We start from the raw sequence: 20,507 nt of genomic DNA on the forward strand, positions 1-20,507 counted from the left end.
CACTAACACAGATAGAAAGATAGGTTGAGCAAATGATGGGGCCCAAGCTAACTACATAGGACAGGATAGGAAAGCTGCTGTCTGCCATCCGCAAAAACCCTATCAAAATGGGCCAACCGACTGATAGGAAAAACAGGCCCTGAAGTCGCTAGGCTTCAAAAGACTATATCAGCACTCAGGTATATTCTGAAGACAGAGCAAAAGATCAACAGATCAGAGACAAAAATGGAATTCAACTCACCCCTGGCCGGGGATGGCAGAACTCCCAAAAAACAAGGCAAAACAAAAACAAAACAGAAGAGTACAAAGCAGAGCAGAAAAACTTAGCTTTGAGATGCAGGAATCAGACTGGTCTCCAAGAATCCAGCAGGAAAATCACCAGCCAGGAAGAAGGGCGTCGGCAGCCTTATATCCAGTCCTCAATGCCAGCCACCCAGTCATCATCTAGCTGCCCATGTGTTTGGTAATCAGCCTCACTACCTTCCTTCACCAGAGGAGGGAGTTCATCAGACCTCAATGGTGAAGGGAAAAATGAACTCACAACAGTACCTCCCCCTTGAGGAGGGGTCACCGAACCCTCATCCATGCCACCAGGGCGATCCGGGTGAGCCCGATGAAAGGCACGCACCAATCTTTCGGCATGAATATCAGAGGCAGAGACCCAGGAATTATCCTCCTGACCATAACCTTTCCACTTAACCAAATACTGGAGTCTCCGTCTAGCCAGACGGGAATCCAGTATCTTCTCTACCTCATATTCCATGTTACCTTCAACCAATATAGGGTCAGGAGGTGCCACCACAGGAACTACTGGTTCAACAAACCTCTTCAACAAGGACTTATGAAACACATTATGAATTTTAAATGTGACAGGAAGAGCCAACCGAAAAGAGACCAGATTAATAATCTCCAAAATCTTGTAAGGTCCAATAAATCTAGGCTTAAACTTAGGAGAAGCCACCTTCATAGCGATATTTTTTTATGACAACCAAACCATATCACCCACCTTAAACTGGGGACCAACGGTCCTACGCCGGTTGGAAAACCGCTGGGCCTTTTCCTGGGAGAGAGACAACTAATCCACTACTTGGTCCCAGATCTGGTGCATTCTCTCCACCACAGTGTCAACAACTGGGCAGGCAGAAGGGTCCACCTGCCCTGAAGAAAATCGAGGGTGAAAACCAAAGTTACAAAAAAAGGTGACATCAAAGTGGCAGAACTAGCTCTATTATTTAAAGCAAATTCGGCCAAGGGCAAAAATGAAACCCAATCATCCTGATCAGCAGAAATAAAACATCTCAAATACGACTCCAAAGTCTGGTTTGTTCTCTCCGTCTGCCCATTGGTCTGAGGGTGAAAAGCAGAGGAGAAGGACAACTGAATTCCCAGCTTGGAACAGAAAGTCCTCCAAAATCTAGACACAAACTGAACTCCTCTGTCAGATACAATGTTCTCAGGAATCCCGTGCAAGCGAACCACCTGTTGCAAAAACAAGGGCACCAACTCAGAGGAAGATGGCAACTTAGGGAGTGGTACAAGATGGACCATCTTAGAGAATCTATCACAAATCACCCAAATAACAGTCATTCTCTGAGAGACAGGCATATCAGAGATAAAATCCATTGAAATATGGGTCCATGGCCTCCTGGGCACCGGCAAAGGCATCAACAAGCCACTAGAGCGAGAACAAGGTTTAGACCGGGAGCAAGTCCCACAGGACTGCACAAAATTCCTGACATCATGAGACAAGGCGGGCCACCAAAAAGACCGACTCACCAGATCTCTAGTACCAAAAATACCTGGATGACCAGCCAATGCAGAGCAATGAACTTCAGACATCACTCTCTTCCTCCACTGGTCAGGAACATACAACTTTCCACTGGGACAACGCTTAGGATTGTCCTCCTGAAACGCTTCCAGAGCACGTCTCAAATCGGGCGAGATGGCAGAAAGAACTACCCCCTCGCCTAAGATGGTAGCAGGCTTAGTCACAACAGGAGAATCAGCAAGGAAACTTCTAGAGAGGGCGTCTGCCTTGACATTCTTAGTGCCCGGAAGAAAAGAGACCACAAAATCAAAACGTGAGAAAAACAAGGCCCACCTAGCTTGTCTAGGATTCAAGCGCTTGGCCGACTCCAGGTAAATCAAATTCTTGTGGTCAGTAAGGACCACAACTTGGTGTTTGGCTCCCTCCAACCAATATCTCCACTCCTCAAATGCCCATTTCATGGCCAACAGTTCCCGAATTCCCCACATCATAGTTACGTTCGGATGGGGAGAACTTTCGGGAAAAGAAAGCACAAGAATTCATTTTAGATGTCACAGGATCTTTTTGGGACAACACCGCTCCTGCACCAATCTCAGAAGCGTCCACCTCCACCTGAAACGGGAGTGAGATATCAGGTTGCCGCAAAACCGGAGCAGAAGTGAATCTTCGCTTCAGCTCCTGAAAGGGAGAAACAGCCTCCGGAGACCAATTCAGCACATCAGCACCCTTCCTAGTCAAATCCGTCAATGGCTTGGCAATACCAGAAAAATTAGCTATAAATTTCCGATAAAAATTAGCAAAACCCAAAAACTTCTGGAGGGCCTTCAAAGAAGTGGGCTGAACCCAATCATAAATGGCCTGTACCTTGGCCGGGTCCATTTCAATAGTTGACGGAGACAAAATAAATCCCAAAAATGAAATCCTCTGTACCCCAAAAAGGCATTTCAATCCCTTCACATACAGGGAATTCTCCCTCAAAATCCGAAACACAGTCCGAACATGTTCCACATGAGAGTCCCAATTCTTGGAGAAGATCAAAATATCATCCAGATAGATAATCAAAAATGTATCCACAAAGTCTCGGAATATATCGTTCATGAAGCACTGCAAGACAGAAGGGGCATTAGTGAGCCCAAAAGGCATCACCAGGTACTCAAAATGTCCCTCCGGAGTATTAAACGCCGTCTTCCATTCATCCCCATGCTTAATGCGAATAAGATTATACGCCCCCCTGATGTCAAGCTTCCTAAACCAGGAAGCACCTTTAACTCTGGAGAATAGATCAGAAATCAGGGGTAACGGATACTGATATTTAACAGTAATTTTGTTGAGGGCACGATAGTCAATACAAGGTCTTAATGAACCATCCTTTTTAGCCACGAAAAAAAACCCAGCACCTAAGGGTGAAGAGGATGGTCTAATATGACCCTTCTCCAATGCCTCCTTAATATAGGATCGCATAGCCTCGTGCTCGGGTACAGATAAATTGAAAAGCCGACCCTTGGGAAATTTACACCCCGGGTTCAGCTCAATTGCACAGTCATAACTCCTATGAGGAGGCAAAGACGCAGACTCATTCTCACTAAATACATCATAAAAGTCAGCCAAATAGTCAGGAACATCATGCGACTGGGGAGAGGTGGAGAAAACAGGAGCATCACTAAGGGCACACCAACAACCCCAACTCACCACAGACAAAGATTTCCAATCCAGAACTGGATTATGAATTTGCAACCACGGAAACCCCAGAACAATGGTATCATGCAAATTATGCAACACCAAAAATCTGCAATTTTCTTGATGGTCTGGGGCGACCCGCATTACCACCTGGGTCCAAAACTGAGGTTTATTCTTCGCCAAAGGAGTAGCATCAATACCCCTCAAAGGGATAGGCGTCCGCAGAGGTGTCATAGGAAATCCACAACGTTTAGCAAAATCCAAGTCCATCAGGTTAAGAGCTGCTCCTGAATCCACAAAAGCCTTGGCGGAAAATGTGGACAGGGAGCAGATCAGAGTAATTGCCAGAAGAAACTTAGGTTGAACACCACCCACAGAAAACGTGTGTGCAAAACGTTTCTCTCGTTTAGGGCAGACAGAAATAATATGCAAGGCATCTCCACAAAAAAAACACAGCTTATTACGCCTTCTGAACTCCTGACGTTGCGCCCTAGACAAAACTCTATCACATTGCATAGGTTCAGACATTTGTTCAACAGGTGGCAACATCTCTTGTGTAGTTTTGCGTTCACGTAAACGCCGATCCACCTGAATGGCTAATGACATAGAATCGTCAAGACCAGAGGGAACAGGAGATCCCACCATAGTATCTTTTACGGTTTCTGACAAACCCTTCCGAAAGAGGGCTGCCAAGGCACCATCATTCCAGGTAGTAAGGACCGCCCACTTTCGGAATTTTTGACAGTACAACTCTGCCGAATCCCGACCCTGGCTTAATGCCAACAGGGACTTTTCAGCCTGATCAATCGCATTAGGTTCATCATCCAACAACCCCAAGGCTTGAAAAAATGCGTTCACATTATTCAGAATAGGATCATCAGGTTTCAAAGAAAACGCCCAATCCTGGGGATCGCCGCGCATCAAAGAGATGACAATTTTAACCTGCTGCGCGGAGTTCCCTGACGAGTTAGGCTTCAAGGCAAAAAATAATTTACAATTTTTTTTGAAATTCAAGAATTTAGACCGATCCCCCAAAAATACATCAGGAGTAGGAATCTTTGGTTCAGCAGCATGTGAATGAGCAAGATAGGCGGAAATTCCCCACACTTCAGCAGTGAGCTGCTCCACACGATCAGACAATTGCTTCATCTCCATTGAGAGAAAAATTCCCCCTACGGCCTCAGAGATATAGAGGAAAAAATATGCACAAAAAAAAAAAAAAAAATTCTGACACTTTTTTTTTTTACAATTCTCTCCTGCTATTGAGTACCCTAGGATCTGCGGTATGGCTGGTGATTCTGTTATGATTAGTCACCGAAGGAGGAAAAAACAAAATACCAGCTAAGTCCAGAAAAACCAGAGAGGTTGGCAGCTATCGGATTGCAGACCCCTGAACCTATCCACAACAACTAGCAGTAGCCGTGGGGGGTTCCTACAGTGCCCTAGACCTCTCGATCACAGCCGGAGAACTATATAGCCTAAAGACAGAAAGGGGAAAAACTAAACTGCCCCAGAGCAGACCCCAAAGCAATAGGCAGCCCCCAACATATAATGACGGTGAAGCAAGATGAAAACACTAACACAGATAGAAAGATAGGTTGAGCAAATGATGGGGCCCAAGCTAACTACATAGGACAGGATAGGAAAGCTGCTGTCTGCCATCTGCAAAAATCCTATCAAAATGGGCCAACCGACTGATAGGAAAAACAGGCCCTGAAGTCGCTAGGCTTCAAAAGACTATATCAGCACTCAGGTATATTCTGAAGACAGAGCAAAAGATCAACAGATCAGAGACAAAAATGGAATTCAGCTCACCCCCGGCCGGGGATGGCAGAACTCCCAAAAAACAAGGCAAAACAAAAACAAAACAGAAGAGTACAAAGCAGAGCAGAAAATCTTAGCTTTGAGATGCAGGAATCAGACTGGTCTCCAAGAATCCAGCAGGAAAATCACCAGCCAGGAAGAAGGGCGTCGGCAGCCTTATATCCAGTCCTCAATTCCAGCCACCCAGTCATCATCTAGCTGCCCATGTGTTTGGTAATCAGCCTCACTACCTTCCTTCACCAGAGGAGGGAGTTCATCAGACCTCAATGGTGAAGGGAAAAATGAACTCACAACACCTACCCCCCTTCAGATGGGCTGATCCCAGGAGCCTTGACAATACATTCTTGTTTTAAGATCAGTTGTGATTTGAGTGCAGATTGGGAAGGAGTCACGAACTGAGTTGAGGCCAGCTCGTGACGTCAGTGGGATTGTGTGGAATCCTGTGGACTATTGCAAGGATTATTGTTATCGCATCTGCACAAGGACTATCGTGAGGTGCCCAGATTTGTTTCCATTGTGTGGACTTATTGTGGACTTCTCATGGACTCCAAGGACATTATGGATATTTGATGTTGTATGCTCCCTGCCTTAATAAATCTCGTTGGATCGTCCCTCGGCCTGTTGTACCTTCTTGCTCTGTCGTATACCCCGTCACAAACTGGTGGCAGCAGTGGGATCAGAGAAGAAGGAATGGAGGACAACGGCCCATCAACATATGGAACCAGCACCGCAGAGTACAAGAACTGGACTGCGGTGAACCTACAAACAAAGGCCCGTGAACTGGGAGTCAGCTACAAGGGACTCTCCAAGGAGCAGCTGATTGAGGCTTTGGAAGGAGTTCGCCTGCAAGATGACGCTGAGGAAGGATCCCCACAGCAAACGGAGGAAAGACTGCAGCCGGAGGTAAATACCCAAAAAAGTCAGTGGGTTGTGTGGTACGAGGAGGAGTTGGCATTGCTGGGAGAAGAGGCTACCATAGAAGATAAGAGGGAGGTCATGTGCGGAGCTAAGGAGAGGGCATTGCTGGAAAGGCAGATGGCATTGCTGGGAGAAGATGCTACCATAGAAGATAAGAGGGAGGCCATTCATAGAGCTCAAGAGAGGGCATTGCTGGAGAGGCAGCTCGCTGTGGAAGCAGCTAGAAGCTCCAGACAGACTGTAACCCCAGCACCCACCATGAGGGAACTCCCTAGAGTGTCCCGCAAAGACTTCAAGCCGTTTAATGAGGCTTCAGGTGACATTGAGGGCTTCTTCCAGGACTTTGAGCATCAGTGTCGATTAATGGAAGTCCCGGAAAGGGAGCGAGTCCGACATCTGGTGGGGCTCTTAGAGGGTGGAGCTGCCGCAGCCTATAGAGTTATGGACCCTCGGTGGAACTGTGAGCATGCGGAGATTAAACAGACTATTCTAGAACATTATGCTGTGACCCCAGACACTTACAGGACCCAGTTCCGTACTTTAGCCTGTGATGAGGAAGTGTCCTTCAAGATGTATGCCCACAGACTCAAACAAATATGTCATCGCTGGCTGGAGGGAGTGGTGGCCTTAACTTGGGAGACCTTCCTCCAAGTCATCTAGAAGAGCAATTTTACTTCAAGTGCCCCGCTGAGATCTGGGAATGGGTGCGTGAAAGGACACCAACCACTGTGGAGGAAGCTGCAGCTCTAGCTGATGAGGCTCTCACCATCAAGCCTCAGTGGAAAAAACTACTACTCAGTGAGAAAAAAACTACCAGCCCCCCAACGCTGGCGGCCCCTGGTCCTTCGGCCTCCAATATTCACCATCCCACTAGACCATGAACTCATGGTGACCTTCGTGTGACTGTGCCTCGCATTACTCCTGCTCCACCTTCGGGACTACGACGTGGAGGAAGAATCCCAGAGCGCAGATATTATAGATGTGGGCAGCCTGGGCATCTGCAATTCCAATGTCCAGGTGTTCGGAGGCAGGACAGCTACAGACCGCCTTTGCCTGTTCATTATCTACAGACACCCTCACCAGGAGAAGAGCTGGATTCAGTCCCTGATGACTTGCCAAGTGACTCTGATATCCTGGCTCCCCTACCCGGAGTCTATGGGGTGCGAGCCCCAGCCAACTGTTCTTCTGATCTTCAGCACAAACATCTACAGGAGGTCTTGCTGGATGGCCAAAAAGTTGTTGGCTTCCGTGACACTGGGGATTTTCTCACCATAGCCGATCCCCGAGTAATTCAACAAGAAGCAATTCAAAAGTGACCAGGAATTGCCATTGAATTGGCTGGAGGTACCCAGAGATATATTCCAAGAGCGAGTGTGACCCTGGATTATGGCTTTGGGGCAAAACAATGCGTGGTCGGTGTGATGAGCGGCCTCCCTGCAGACGTTCTTCTAGGAAATGATGTGGGAAATCTTCATTGCCACTTTGTTGGTGCGGTAACCAGAAGTCAAGCCAAGAGAGCAGCTAATGTGGACGTGTACAACCCATCCATGGAAACGAGGCCACCAGAACTGCCGTCACAGCCGCACTGTGGCCAAGCCTCTTACCGACCTGACCAAGAAAACGATGCCCCGGCTGGTGATCTGGACTCCAGCCTTTGATGAGGCTTTTAACCGGCTGAAGGACGCCCTGGTCTGCGACCCTGTTCTGGCTGCTCCAGATTACAAGAGGAGATTTATTGTGCAGACAGACGCCTCTGCTTATGGACTGGGAGCTGTCCTCAGCCAGGTGAATGCAGCTGGGGACGAACACCCCATCGCCAACCTTAGCAGGAAACTGCTGGACCGAGAAGTGGCCTATGCAACTGTTGAAAAAGAATGTCTGGCTGTAGTGTGGGCCCTTAGGAAACTAAGGCCATATCTGTATGGACGAGAATTCTCTGTCATTACTGATCACAATTCCCTCACCTGGCTGAACCTAGTCTCTGGGGACAATGGACGCTTACTACGATGGAGCCTGGCTCTGCAGCCCTATAACTTTACCATACAGTATAGAAGAGGCAGCCAACACTAAAATGCAGATGGACTGTGCAGGCAGGAGGAGCCCTGAGTCTGGTCAGCCATGCCTGTGTGTGTACATAATAAGCAACCTGTAGAGGTCCCTAGTACGTACACAAATTGGGAGGGGAAGGGATTGTCATTATTTGTAGTTTTGCCCTGTCCTGTATTTTGTATAATATGTCATTTAACTTTTCTCTGGTTGTATTTGCTGTAAATTAACCATGTCTCCTTTCCCCAATACTTTGCAATGTCTTGTGATGTACCTGTACCATAACCATGTCTCCTTCCCCCAATACTTTGCAATGTCTTGTGATGTACCTGGACCATAATCTAATTTAGGCTTGTGTCAACAGCTAGTGGAACTTTGGCTATTGTTTCCTAAGCAGAAGATAACCTACAATACACATGCTGTAGACTCAGTAGAGCCCTTACATTTCTAGAATCCTCTGATGGACCAAACCATTGAATAGTAGGTGTGACCCCTACCCCCCTTTAGATGGGCTGATCCCAGGAGCCCTGACAATACATTCTTGTTTTAAGATCAGTTGTGATTTGAGTGCGGATGTGGAAGGAGTCACGAACTGAGTTGAGGCCAGGTCGTGACGTCCGTGGGATTGTGTGGAATCCTGTGGACTATTGCAAGGATTATTGTTATCGCATCTGGCACAAGGACTATCGTGAGGTGCCCGGATTTGTTTCCATTGACTTATTGTGGACTTCTCATGGACTCCAAGGACATTATGGATATTTGATGTTGTATGCTCCCTGCCTTAATAAATCTCGTTGGATCGTCCCTCGGCCTGTTGTCCCTTCTTGCTCTGTCGTATACCCCGTCACAGGAATGTCCCCCAGTGGAGGCAGCGGAATACCGCCCGGGAGTGGGAGAGTGGAGGCCGCAACCCCTGACAGGGGCTGGCAGCGGCGGGGAAAAGTGGCTGCGGCTGCACTGGAGGATCCGCGGCGGGCGCAGGTCCCACTCCTACCACAGACTGGAGCGGGGTGGTGGAGGCTGCGGGTGGCAAAGGATAAAAGTCACCGCCGCGGTTGGGAGTGGAGTGGCAGTGGCTGCAGGCAGCAGCGAGGAGGCCACAGCAGCGAGCTGGAGTGAGGCGGCGTCGGCCGCAGATAGTTGCGAGTAGGCCACAGCCGCAAGCTGGCGTGAGGCAGCAGTCTTCTGTTGTCAGTAGGCTCGGCGCCGTCTCCCTGCTGCTCCCTGGTTGCTGCTCATGGCTCTCGCTCTCTGGCCCTCACCAGGTCTCCTTCTCCTTCTCTCCCGTTCTGCTGACTCACTCAGTCTGGCCCTCTCCGCCCCTTTTATCTGAACTCATCCCCCAACTGCCCTGTCAGTCTCAGTGGTCCATCCCCTAACTCTGCTCCCTGGAAACAGATCCCCCAGGAACCTAGAAGACGGTCCCCTTGGTTCCGGCCCAGGTACTTGGCGGAGGTCTCTCCTCCCACACTCCTCCATCCTGTATGGTCGCCAGTCCTCGGGCGAGGGTATTGGTAGGCTCTGGTTGGCCTTTTGAGACAAAAGTTCTTGTTGCCATATGAACTGATCCTGTTCGTAGCGTTTGGGGGGTCTGCCAGCTGTTGACTGCTCGGAGCGTCTTGGTTCGACTGTGGTGGAGTTTTCTGGGGTGGTGGCCGGTGGTGGACTGGCCGATTCTGGTGGGCTGGCGTGACTTGCTGAGATATTGTTCCTTGGATGACCCGCTTGCACCGCTGGGCTATCTTCTTCGTTATCTAGGTCCCAGACCGTGGGCAGTGGTTCGGGGGCCTGAGGAGTGGGTTCGGGTTGCACAGGATCGTTGGATGTACAGAGCCGCAACATATTATGGTGCATAGTACGAGTGGGAAGTGCCCCGTCCTGTTCAGGTCGTATCTCGTACACAGGCCCATCGCGGCTTATTCGGCACAATACTTGGTAAGGATTCTCTTCCCACCGTGATTCTAGCTTGTTCTGGGGCGCTGGTCTAGTACGAGTACTCGATCCCCAGTCTGGAAGTTGGTGGGTGGAGGCAGAGTCCCCCCTGGGTGCTCTAGGTCCTGGAGTTTTGTCTGGACGATGCAGTGAAGGGTCTGTAGCCGGTGTCGGTGGTTTCGGACCCATGATTACACCCCAGACCAGGGTTGGGGTTCCACCGGGTTTAGTTCTACCTCCGTGATCCCTTTTGCCTTCTCGCCCGAATAGCAGTGAGTAGGGGGTATAGCCGGTATCTCGGTGCACCCGTTTGTTATAGACCCACACTAGTTCAGGGACATACTCAGGCCAGCGGGTCTTCCGGTCACTCTCCAGGGTACGCAACATTTGAATTAGCGTCCGATTTAAGCGTTCGCAGGCCCCGTTTCCCTGTGGATGGTATTGTGTGTTCTGAGATTTATTGATCCCATAGAGACGATGTAGCTCCTCCATGACTTTCCCCAGGAAGCATGCTCCCTGATCTGAATGTATCCATCGAGGGCAGCCATACACTTGGATAAAGTTCTTGCAGATTGCATAGGCGGCTGACTCCGCAGTTTGATCTCAGGTGGGGGTTACCACGGCAAATTTGGTGAAGTAATCCACCATGACGAGACAATGTTCATACCCCTGGTATGCAGGGCCAATGGTCACATAGTCCACCGTCAAGAGCTCGAGGGGTGCGGATGTCACTATCGTTTGCACCAGGGTCCGTTGTGTGAGTGGTTTAGCTAGCTTGCATAGGCGGCAGGCCCGGCAGGTTTCTTCCACAGCAGCGTGCAAGCGCAGATGGTAAACTATCTGCTGCAATCATTCCAAGGTCTTTTGAACTCCGAAATGAGCCTCCTTTTCGTGGGCTTCCCGTGCCAGTTCACTGAGTTGGGCTCTGGGCACGACTACCACCCAAGTTGTTGCAGACGTTGCCCGTAACACCGCCTTACGATACAATAGTCCCATTGGCATAGCATCAGCAATATATCCTGAGACGAAGTCTGTCTCTGGGCGTCGGTGGGTAGTCTGCCGGTGGTAACCCATCGGCGTAGGAGCCCAATTTCTTCATCTTCTTGCTGCTGTTGGATCCATCTGTCACGTGACTGCTCCAGCATACCCCTTAGGGGTCCTTCTTGCGTGGCAGCTGTGAGCATGGTGGCGGTGAGGGCATACGGTGTCTCTTCTCCTTCCAAATCGTCGTCTCAATTTTTCCCTGGCGTTGTTTGCCGGATCCTGGAGAGGGCATCCGCGTGCACATTTTCTGCTCCTCTTTTGTAGATGATCTTGTAGTTAAACTTGGCCATCCGGGCCACCCATCGCTGCTCCATAGCTCCCAATTTGGCATTTTCCAAGTGGGCCAGCGGGTTGTTGTCGGTCCGCACCACCACTTCGGAGCCCGCCATGTACTCTGCGAACCGCTCCGTCATGGCCCACACTACCGCGAGGAGCTCGAGCTTAAAGGAGCTGTAATTGTCAGGGTTACGGTCGGACTAATGAAGTGATCGGCTACCATAAGCGATCACTCTCTCCCGGCCATTCTGAACTTGTGACTACACAGCCCCTGGCCCGTGGAGGCTCCCGTCGGTGTGTAGTATGAACGGTTGCGAGAAATCCGCATAGGCTAACACCGGGGCACCCGAGAGCGCAGCCTTAAGGTCTTGGAAGGCTTCTTCTTGCGGTTGTTGCCACTGGATTTTCCATCCATTCGCCCCGGCAGGAGCCCCCTTTAGCAGGTCCTGCAGGGCTCGGGCCTGGCGTGCAAAATTCTTTACGAAACAACGGTAGTATCCGGCCAGCCCACAGGAAGGCCCGTATGTCTTTTATCGTTTCGGGGGTAGGCCATCCCTGGATGGCAGCAACCTTTTCCAGGGACGGTCTAACACCCTCGGTAGAGACGACATGCCCCAGATATTCAATCTGAGTGCAAAACAGGTGGCATTTCTGGGGCTTCACCTTCAACCCGTACTTCTGCAGCCGTCCGAGCACCTGCCCCAACTGCCGCAGGTGGTCCTCAAACGTGGCGGCATAGATGTTTATGTCATCCAGATATATCAGCGTGGCCTCAAAGTTGAGATCCCCCAGACACCGCTCCATCAGCCGCTGAAAGGTCCCCGGGGCATTGGTCAGTCCGAACGGCATTCGATTGAACTCGAACAGTCCCATGGGAAGGATGACCGCCGTCTTAGCCCTGTCTTCTTCCGACATCGGCACCTGCCAATACCTGCTGGCCAGATCTAAAGTTGAAAAGTACTTTGCCTTCCCCAAGGCGGACAGGGATTCTTCTATGCGTGGCAATGGGTATGAGTCTTTGATGGTACAGGCATTCAGCTTTCTATAGTCCACGCTGAACCGCAGGGTGCCATCCTTTTTGCGAACCAACATGATGGGAGCCACCCAGGGGCTCTGGCTCTCTCGTATGACCCCCTTCCGCAGCATTTGGGCCAGTAAAGTTTTTACCTCCTGGTATAGTTGTGGAGGGATTTGTCTGTATCTTTCCCGTATGGGGGCCGTTCCTGCCGTGGGAATTCCGTGCGTGATGGCTGTGGTGCATCCAAAATCATCCTCGTGGCTAGCGAATACCCCGTGATACTGTCCGAGTAGTGTTTCTACCTGGAGAAGTTGGGCGGGAGCCAGGCCAGAGAGTTCAGCCCACATTCTTTCCAGGATGTTTCGGCCCCTTTCCTGAGTCGAGGACTCGGCAGTCTGCAGAGTTCGAATAGTCACTGCCCGTGGGTCCTCGGGTTGCACCTTCAATTAGACCATAGGGGCTGGCAGGACCTCTTCCAACGGACACCAGCTTGGCCATCTCGACCCGGGGCCTTAAGACGATGTCTTGGTCTTCTAGGTTGACACAGCACACCAGGACGGTCCCTCTCCGCACAGTGGCCAGGGAGCGGGCCACCAGTACGCCAGGAGGCAGGCGTTCTGAGTAGCATGGCTCCACCTGCATCTCCACGCCCTCCAAAGGCACAGGGGCCCGAATGGGCAGGGCCACCACTGTCTGCCTGGGGGGCAGTATGAGCAGGGGAGCGATGACTTTGCCCAGTGCCTCGCCTTCCTGGCAATCCTGGAGAACTCCCGCCTCCCGCACCAACTGCTGGAAGACTTGCCCTTGCGGCGTGCAGGAGCCCCACTGGCTCAGAGTCTCTTGCGTGGGCTCATTGAGGAGGAGGTTGCCGAACTCTTGTAATATGTTCATACCCAGGGTAACCGGATGTTTGTTGTTTGCGTCTCCCTGGGTCAGGACCACTCCCCGGCGGCAGAGTGATTTGCCGCTTATCGAAATCTGCATCCAGGCTACTCCGACAACAGGAACCGGTAACTGGTTGGCGGCTACCTACTTTATCACGGACCCCCACTGACGTCTCACTGCTTCGGGAAAATGCTGCCGAAAATAAGTCTCTGGCATGGTCGTTACTTGCGACCCCGTATCTACTAGGCATCGTACGGCACGGCCTTCGACCTCTGCTCATACCACTGGACACCGCGCGACCAGGCCTTCGTGACTTCCACCACCCCATGTGGTGGGCTCTGGCTCCGGGCGGCGTCCCCACAGCTCAGGGTCCTCTGATCTTCTTGGCCAGCAGGGCAGGTTTCTCCTGCAACGTGGGCACTCTTGGGCGGAGTGTCCCAATTCTCCACAATCATAACAGGCAGGTGGTCATGGGAACCGACTTTGGTGAGGGCCGCGATGGTTCATGCCTCCTGTGCCCAGCCCTGGCCGACTCCTTGTGGCCTCTTTTTTGGCTTCAGTCAATTCGCCTTTAATACTCTGTATCTCTTGCTTCATCTCTTGTACCCAGTGGGGTTCGCTCAGGGTGCTTACGGGTGCTTCGATACTCCAAGCCATCCCCACAGGGACTGTCACCTCTTGCTCCTGTTCCCGAACACGTGCCTCCTTTCCTATCTCTGAAAAGGTAAGATGCGGGTCCACTCGCACCCGCTCTCGCAAAGCCTGTCTCGTCAGGGTGTCTCGTAGCCCGGTCACTAAAAGGTCACGTAATGTTACGTCCACGGTCCCCACGCCGACTCCATCCTTCCTTTCAATGGCTACAAACAGTTCCTGCAAAATATTCATATACTGCGTCACTGTTTCCCCCTCTTTCTGCATGTGACTAAACATCCGAGTTCTCAGTTCACAAACATCGGTCGGGTCCCCATGGGTCTCCTCTAAGATCTGTAACACCCTGACGAAGGTGTTTCGCTGCCCCGGGGGCCTCAACATTATGGAATCCCGGGCCTCCCTGTCCAACGCCATCAGGGCCACTTCTGCCTCTAGGTCAGGGGTCAGCAGATGCATCCTAAATAGCTCACGCATTCGCTCCATCCAGTTCCACAGCATAGTATTGCCACCGGAGAACCTGGGTAGACTGCTTAACATAGTCCCCAAAGAAATTCTGGGCCGGGGGCCCTCGTTGTCTGTGCTCGGAGACTGATCCTGACGACTATGCCAAATGTGGTAATAGCAGGTACGCAGGATGCAGTGCCGAGACAGATAAAACTTTAAATTGTAACTTTTATAGATAAATGCCATTAAGGCTATTTTAAGCAACCTAAACAGAATAACAGTAGTTGTCCTCACAGGGAGCAAATACACATAAACAAGGATTGGGAGAACACAACTACTCCGGCAAAGACCGGTCACTATGGGGTTGCGGAATGGCCGACTATGGGTCCTTAGTTACTAAATGTCACTTATCCGTCCTGACTTCCCTCAGCGTCCTGTTCAACGGTGTGTCAGCGTCGCAGCCACTGGGCCCAGCCGCTGAGGATCTGGCGTAGTCTTCGGGCGTTCTGACGCCCAGGCGAAGCAGGGGCATAACAGGCCCACGGAGAGCTCTTTGGCGGTATGTCCCCTAGCGGAGGCAGCGGAATACCGCCCGGGAGTGGGAGAGTGGAGGTCGCAACCCTCTGACAGGGGCTGGCAGCGGCGGGGAAAAGTGACGGCTGATAAGCCACAGGCGCAGCTTATGGCTGCACTGGAGGATCCGCGGCGCAGGTCCCACTCCTTCCACGGACTGCGGGCGGCAAAGGATAAGTCACCGCCGCGGTCGGGAGTGGAGTGGCAGCGGCTGCAGGCAGCAGCGAGCTGGAGTGAGACGGCGTCGGCCGCAGATAGCTGCGAGTAGGCCGCAGCTGCAAGCTGGTGTGAGGCAGCAGTCTTCTGTTGTCGGTAGGCTCGGCGCCGTCTCCCTGCGGTCCACCGGGAGTCTCCCTCCTGTCGCTGTCCTCCTCCCTGGTTGCTGCTTGTGGCTCTTGCTCTCTGACCCTCACTAGGTCTCTTTCTCCTTCTCTCCCATTCTGCTGACTCACTCGGTCTGACCCTCTCCGCCCCTTTTATCTCGACTCCTCCCCCAACTGCTCTGTCAGTATCAGCGGTCCATCTCCTAACTCTGCTCCCTGGAAACAGATTCCCCAGGAACCTAGAAGACGGTCCCCTTGGTTCCGGCCCGGGTACTCGGCGGAGGTCTCTCCTCCCACACTCCTCCATCCTGTATGGTCGCCAGTCCTCGCCAGTTCAACTGTCTATCTGTCACTCATCCAAACCTGCCTCACCTTTCTGACATCCGGCCAGCTTGTTCATCAGGTAGGACTTCCCGGTACGATACAGGCCCACAATGGCCACCACCACCACCGGCTGGGAGATGTTGGACAAGATGTCAGTGGCTTTAGGATTGACCTGAAATTTTCCGTCTGCTGTATTTTCAATCAGACAAACTGGAAGATCCATCTCTGAATGTGAGAAGAAAAAAGAGGAGGAGTGGTACTGTGCAGTGTATATACAGGAGGAGTGGTGCTGTGCAGTGTATATATACAGGAGGAGTGGTACTGTGCAGTGTATATATACAGGAGGAGTGGTACTGTGCAGTGTGTATATACAGGAGGAGTGGTACTGTGCAGTGTATATATACAGGAGGAGTGGTACTGTGCAGTGTGTATATATACAGGAGGAGCGGTACTGTGCAGTGTATATATACAGGAGGAGCGGTACTGTGCAGTGTATATATACAGGAGGAGCGGTACTGTGCAGTGTGTATATACAGGAGGAGCGGTACTGTGCAGTGAGTGGGGGGTTATTGAGTGGAGATGGGGGTTAATGTGGGGATGGGGGTTAATGAGTGGAGATGGGGGTTAAAGTGTGGGGGTTAAAGTGTTGGGGTTAATGTGGGGATGGGGGTTAATGAGTGGGGGGATAATGAGTGAAGATGGGGGTTAATGAGTGGAGATGGGGGTTAATGTGGGGATGGGGTTAATAAGTGGGGGGTTAATGAGTGGAGATGGGGGTTAATGTGTATGGGGGTTAATGAGTGGAGATGGGGTTAATTAGTGGGAATGGGGGTTAATGAGTGGGGATGGGGGCTAATGAGTGGAGGGGTTAATGAGTGGGGATGGGGGTTAATGAGAGGGGGTACATAATGTGTGGGGGGATTTGGGAGTAGGGACGAGGGATTATTGAGTGGGGATGGTGGATACTTAATGTGTGGGGGGATTTGGGAGTAGGGACGAGGGATTATTGAGTGGGGATGGGGGATACTTAATGTGTGGGGGGATTTGGAGTGGGGATGGGGGGTACTTAATGTGTGTGGTGGATTTGAGATGGGGGGATTTGGAGTGGGGATGGTATTTAACGTGTGTGGGGAGATTTGAGGACACAAAATGAAGAGTATGTATGCATGAGGGCATGTATGAGGAAGCAGTATGGGGGATGGGTGCAGACAGTAAGGTGTGCGAACGGGTGAATGTATGTGGGCACAGTATGGGGAGTGAGGGTGATGGGATGTGTGCAGACACAGTATGGAGAGTCGGGGGTATGTGTGAGCAGACAGTATAGAGAGTGAGGGGGTAAATATATGAGGAGACAGTATAGTGAACAGGTGGAATGTTAGAGGAGACAGTATGAGGAGGGAGGGGAATAGCGTGAGGCGACAGTATATTGCAGACATTTTTATTCAGGAGCATTATAATGACACTTCTATCTTTAAGGGCGTCGTGTGGAGATTTGCTGCAGAAGACCGGAGAAGATGGAAGTCTGCAGAGACGAGATGTGGATGAGAAAACTCATCATGGGGTCGGGACAAGAAGAAGAAAAGGAGAACGACTGCAGAGACGACGTCATATATAAGGAACCTGGATGTAAATATTATTAGTGATACTAATTCTCATGTTTTTATTTGTCAGGAGCAGTACAGGGGTTCTCCAGGTTTGTGCTGAGTCTGCAGACATTCTATATGACTGCAGACTTCTGAATTCTCACAGTGCTCACTGAACGCTGTCAGGATTCTCTCGTGCCGGTAATTTACATACATGCGGTCGCATGCTGACTAGACATGTGTGGCCTCACTCAATGAAAATGAACGGAGCGAGGCTGGGCACGTCTAGTCGGAATGTGGCCAGAAGTATATAAATCACATACTTGTGCTGACATGACTGTACATCGGCAAGGGAGAATCCTAAAAGTGTGCAGTGCATTAGTTGTGAGAATAATAATAATAATAATAATAATAATAATACATTTTATTTTTATAGCGCCGACATATTCCGCAGCACTTTACATTTCAGAGGGGACTTGTACAGACAATATACATTACAGCATAACAATAATCACATACAGTAGATTATAACAGATACCAAGAGGAGTGAGGGCCCTGCTCGCAAGCTTACAGTCTATGAGGAAAGAGGTAGACACGAAAGGTGGGTGGTAACAGTTGCTCTGATTGTATGGACCAGCCATAATGTTAAGTGTGTAACAGTACAGACACAGAGGGCTAATGGATGCATAAAGCATGTGGGAACATGATGCTGGGAACCTGGTTATGGTAAAACTTTTGGCTGTGCCACACAGGGATAGGTTAGGTTAATGTGTTGAGGCGATAGGCCAGTCTGAATAAATGCGTTTTCAGGACACGCTTAAAATTGTGGGGATTGGGGACTAATCGTATTGACCTGGGAAGTGCATTCCAAAGAATTGGCGCGGCACGTGTAAAGTCTTGGAGACGGGAGTGGGAGGTTCTGACTATTGAGGATACTAACCTCAGGTCATCAGCAGAACGGAGGGCCCGGGTAGGGTGGTATACTGAAACAAGGGAGGAGATGTAGGGTGGTGCTGAGCCATGGAGGGCTTTGTGGGTGAGGGTAATAAGTTTATACTGAATTCTGGAGTGGATGGGTAGCCAGTGTAATGACTGGCACAAGGTAGAGGCATCGGTGTAACGATTGGTGAGGAATATGATCCTGACTGCAGCATTCAAGACAGATTGGAGAGGGGAGAGTTTGGTAAGAGGGAGACCGATTAGAAGAGAGTTACAATAGTCGAGACGAGAATGAATAAGAGAAACAGTAAGAGTTTTTGCAGAGTCAAAAGTAAGAAAAGGTCGAATTCTAGAAATGTTTTTGAGGTGCAGATGACAAGAGCGAGCCAGTGATCGAATGTGGGGGGCAAAGGAAAGCTCGGAATCAAGTATGACCCCAAGACAGCGGGCATGTTGCTGGGGAGTAATAGTGGAACCACACACAGAAATAGCAATGTCGGGTATAGGTGCATTAGTAGCGGGAGGAAACACCAGGAGTTCAGTCTTTGACAGGTTCAGTTTCAGATATAGTGAGGACATGATATTAGACACAGCGTTTAGACAATCGCCAGTGTTTTCTAGAAAGGCTGGCGTGATGTCAGGAGAAGAAGCGTATAGTTGGGTGTCATCAGCATAGAGATGGTACTGGAAACCAAATCTACTGATTGTTTGACCAATAGGGGCAGTGTACAAGGAGAAGAGGAGGGGGCCTAGAACCGATCCTTGAGGAACCCCAACAGTAAGGGGAAGGTGAGAGGAGGAGGAACCGGCAAAAGAAACAGTAAAGGAGCGGTCGGAGAGATAGGAGGAGAACCAGGAGAGAACGGTGTCCTTGAGGCCAATGGAATGGAGCATAGTGAGGAGGAGCTGATGATCCACAGTGTCGAATGCTGCAGAGAGATCCAAGAGAATTAGCAAGCTGAGAATTCAGAAGCTGCAATGCCAGGACTCAGCTCTGCAGGTTCCAGTAGTCATCACATGGACACTTCACTCATATGCGATTTTCATAGTTATAGTCTTGTGACAACGAGCTTCTCATCCTGCTTTCAGTTTTTTACTGAACATTGAGAGGATTAGGGAGAGCGGCTCATGGCTACATGGCTAAGTGTGCAAGTCACATATTTACTTTTTTTTTTTTTTTTGGGGGGGGGGGGCGCCGAACCAAATTCTTGCCCCGGGTGCCAGAAAGCCTAGATACGCCTCTGCCCCTATCTGCAAATGGCCTTGGACGAACTCCCTGCCGAAGACAGTGAGGGTCATCTGACACTGATCCGGCAATATCGGCAGGAGGCCCAGGCCGAGCGTCAAGCCCAGGCTGAGAGAGCCGAACGTGAGCGTCAAGCCCAGGCTGAGAGAGCTGAGCGCCATGCAGAAGCTCAGAGGGCCCATGAGCTGGAGATGCTCCAGCGGGGGTGAAATGCCCCCACAGCCCGAACCAGTGAGCCCAGCAGCGTCCAGACTCCTAAACCCCGGACAGAGCATTTTCCCGTGATGGAAAAGGACAGGGACTTGGACACGTTTCTGCGAGCCTTTGAGAAAGCCTGCAGACAGTACTGACTGCCCGAAGACCAATGGGCCAGGTACTTGACCCCAGGGCTAAAAGGCAAAGCTCTGGAGGCGTTTGCTTCTCTTCCGCAAGCGCATGATGATGACTATCGCGCCATAAAGGAGGCGCTGATCGCCAAATATCGGCTGACACCTGAGGTATACCGAAAGAAGTTCCGACACCTCCAACGTGGCCCACACGATAGCTACAGTGATGTGGTGCAAGGACTCAGGACCCACTTTGACCAGTGGATCCATGGACTGTCCGTTGAATCCTTTGAGCAGCTACGGGACCTGATGATCAAAGACCAGTTCCTGCATCTCTGCCCAGCTGAGGTCCGACAGTTCATCCTGGACCGCGAACCAACGAACGCGGACAAAGCGGCGCAGATCGCCGACAACTACGAGGCCAACCGGAAGCCCGAGACGCGGAGGCCAGTCGCCACCAGCTGGAAAGGGGGTAAGCCTGCAACCAACCCCAGTGCCCCAGCTAGCCGTCCCTCCGGAGGCCCTGTCCCTGTTGCCAACAACAGGCCGGCTACTGACAGTCGCCTGTGTCACCACTGCCAGCGGCCTGGTCACTTCTTTTACGCCTGTCCGAATAGGCCGAAGAACCCCCCAGCCAAGGCCCCCGGGCCCAACGCCTCTGTTCTTTTGGTGGGAGGTGTGGTTGGGAGGGCTGACGACAACGTTCAACC

The 20,507-nt window shown here is 51.0% G+C and overlaps 1 protein-coding gene across 2 annotated transcripts in view; it reads right to left on the reverse strand.

Annotated features, from left to right (window-relative positions):
• Nucleotides 1-20,507, reverse strand: part of LOC141073449 (guanylate-binding protein 3-like) — a 57,798-nt gene that overhangs the window by 20,194 nt on the left and 17,097 nt on the right. The window contains exon 2 of one of the 2 annotated variants that reach the window (XM_073560673.1): nucleotides 15,752-15,928. The exons of the other annotated variant lie outside the window; for it this stretch is intronic. Coding sequence (XP_073416774.1) covers nucleotides 15,752-15,926 — 175 coding nt within the window. The 5' untranslated portion in view covers nucleotides 15,927-15,928. The remainder of the gene's footprint in view (nucleotides 1-15,751; nucleotides 15,929-20,507) is intronic. 2 annotated transcript variants of the gene reach the window in all.

Source organism: Dendrobates tinctorius, unplaced genomic scaffold, assembly GCF_039654945.1.
Source record: "Dendrobates tinctorius isolate UK_male_01 unplaced genomic scaffold, ASM3965494v1 ptg000301l, whole genome shotgun sequence".
NCBI classification, from domain to species: Eukaryota; Metazoa; Chordata; class Amphibia; order Anura; family Dendrobatidae; genus Dendrobates; species Dendrobates tinctorius.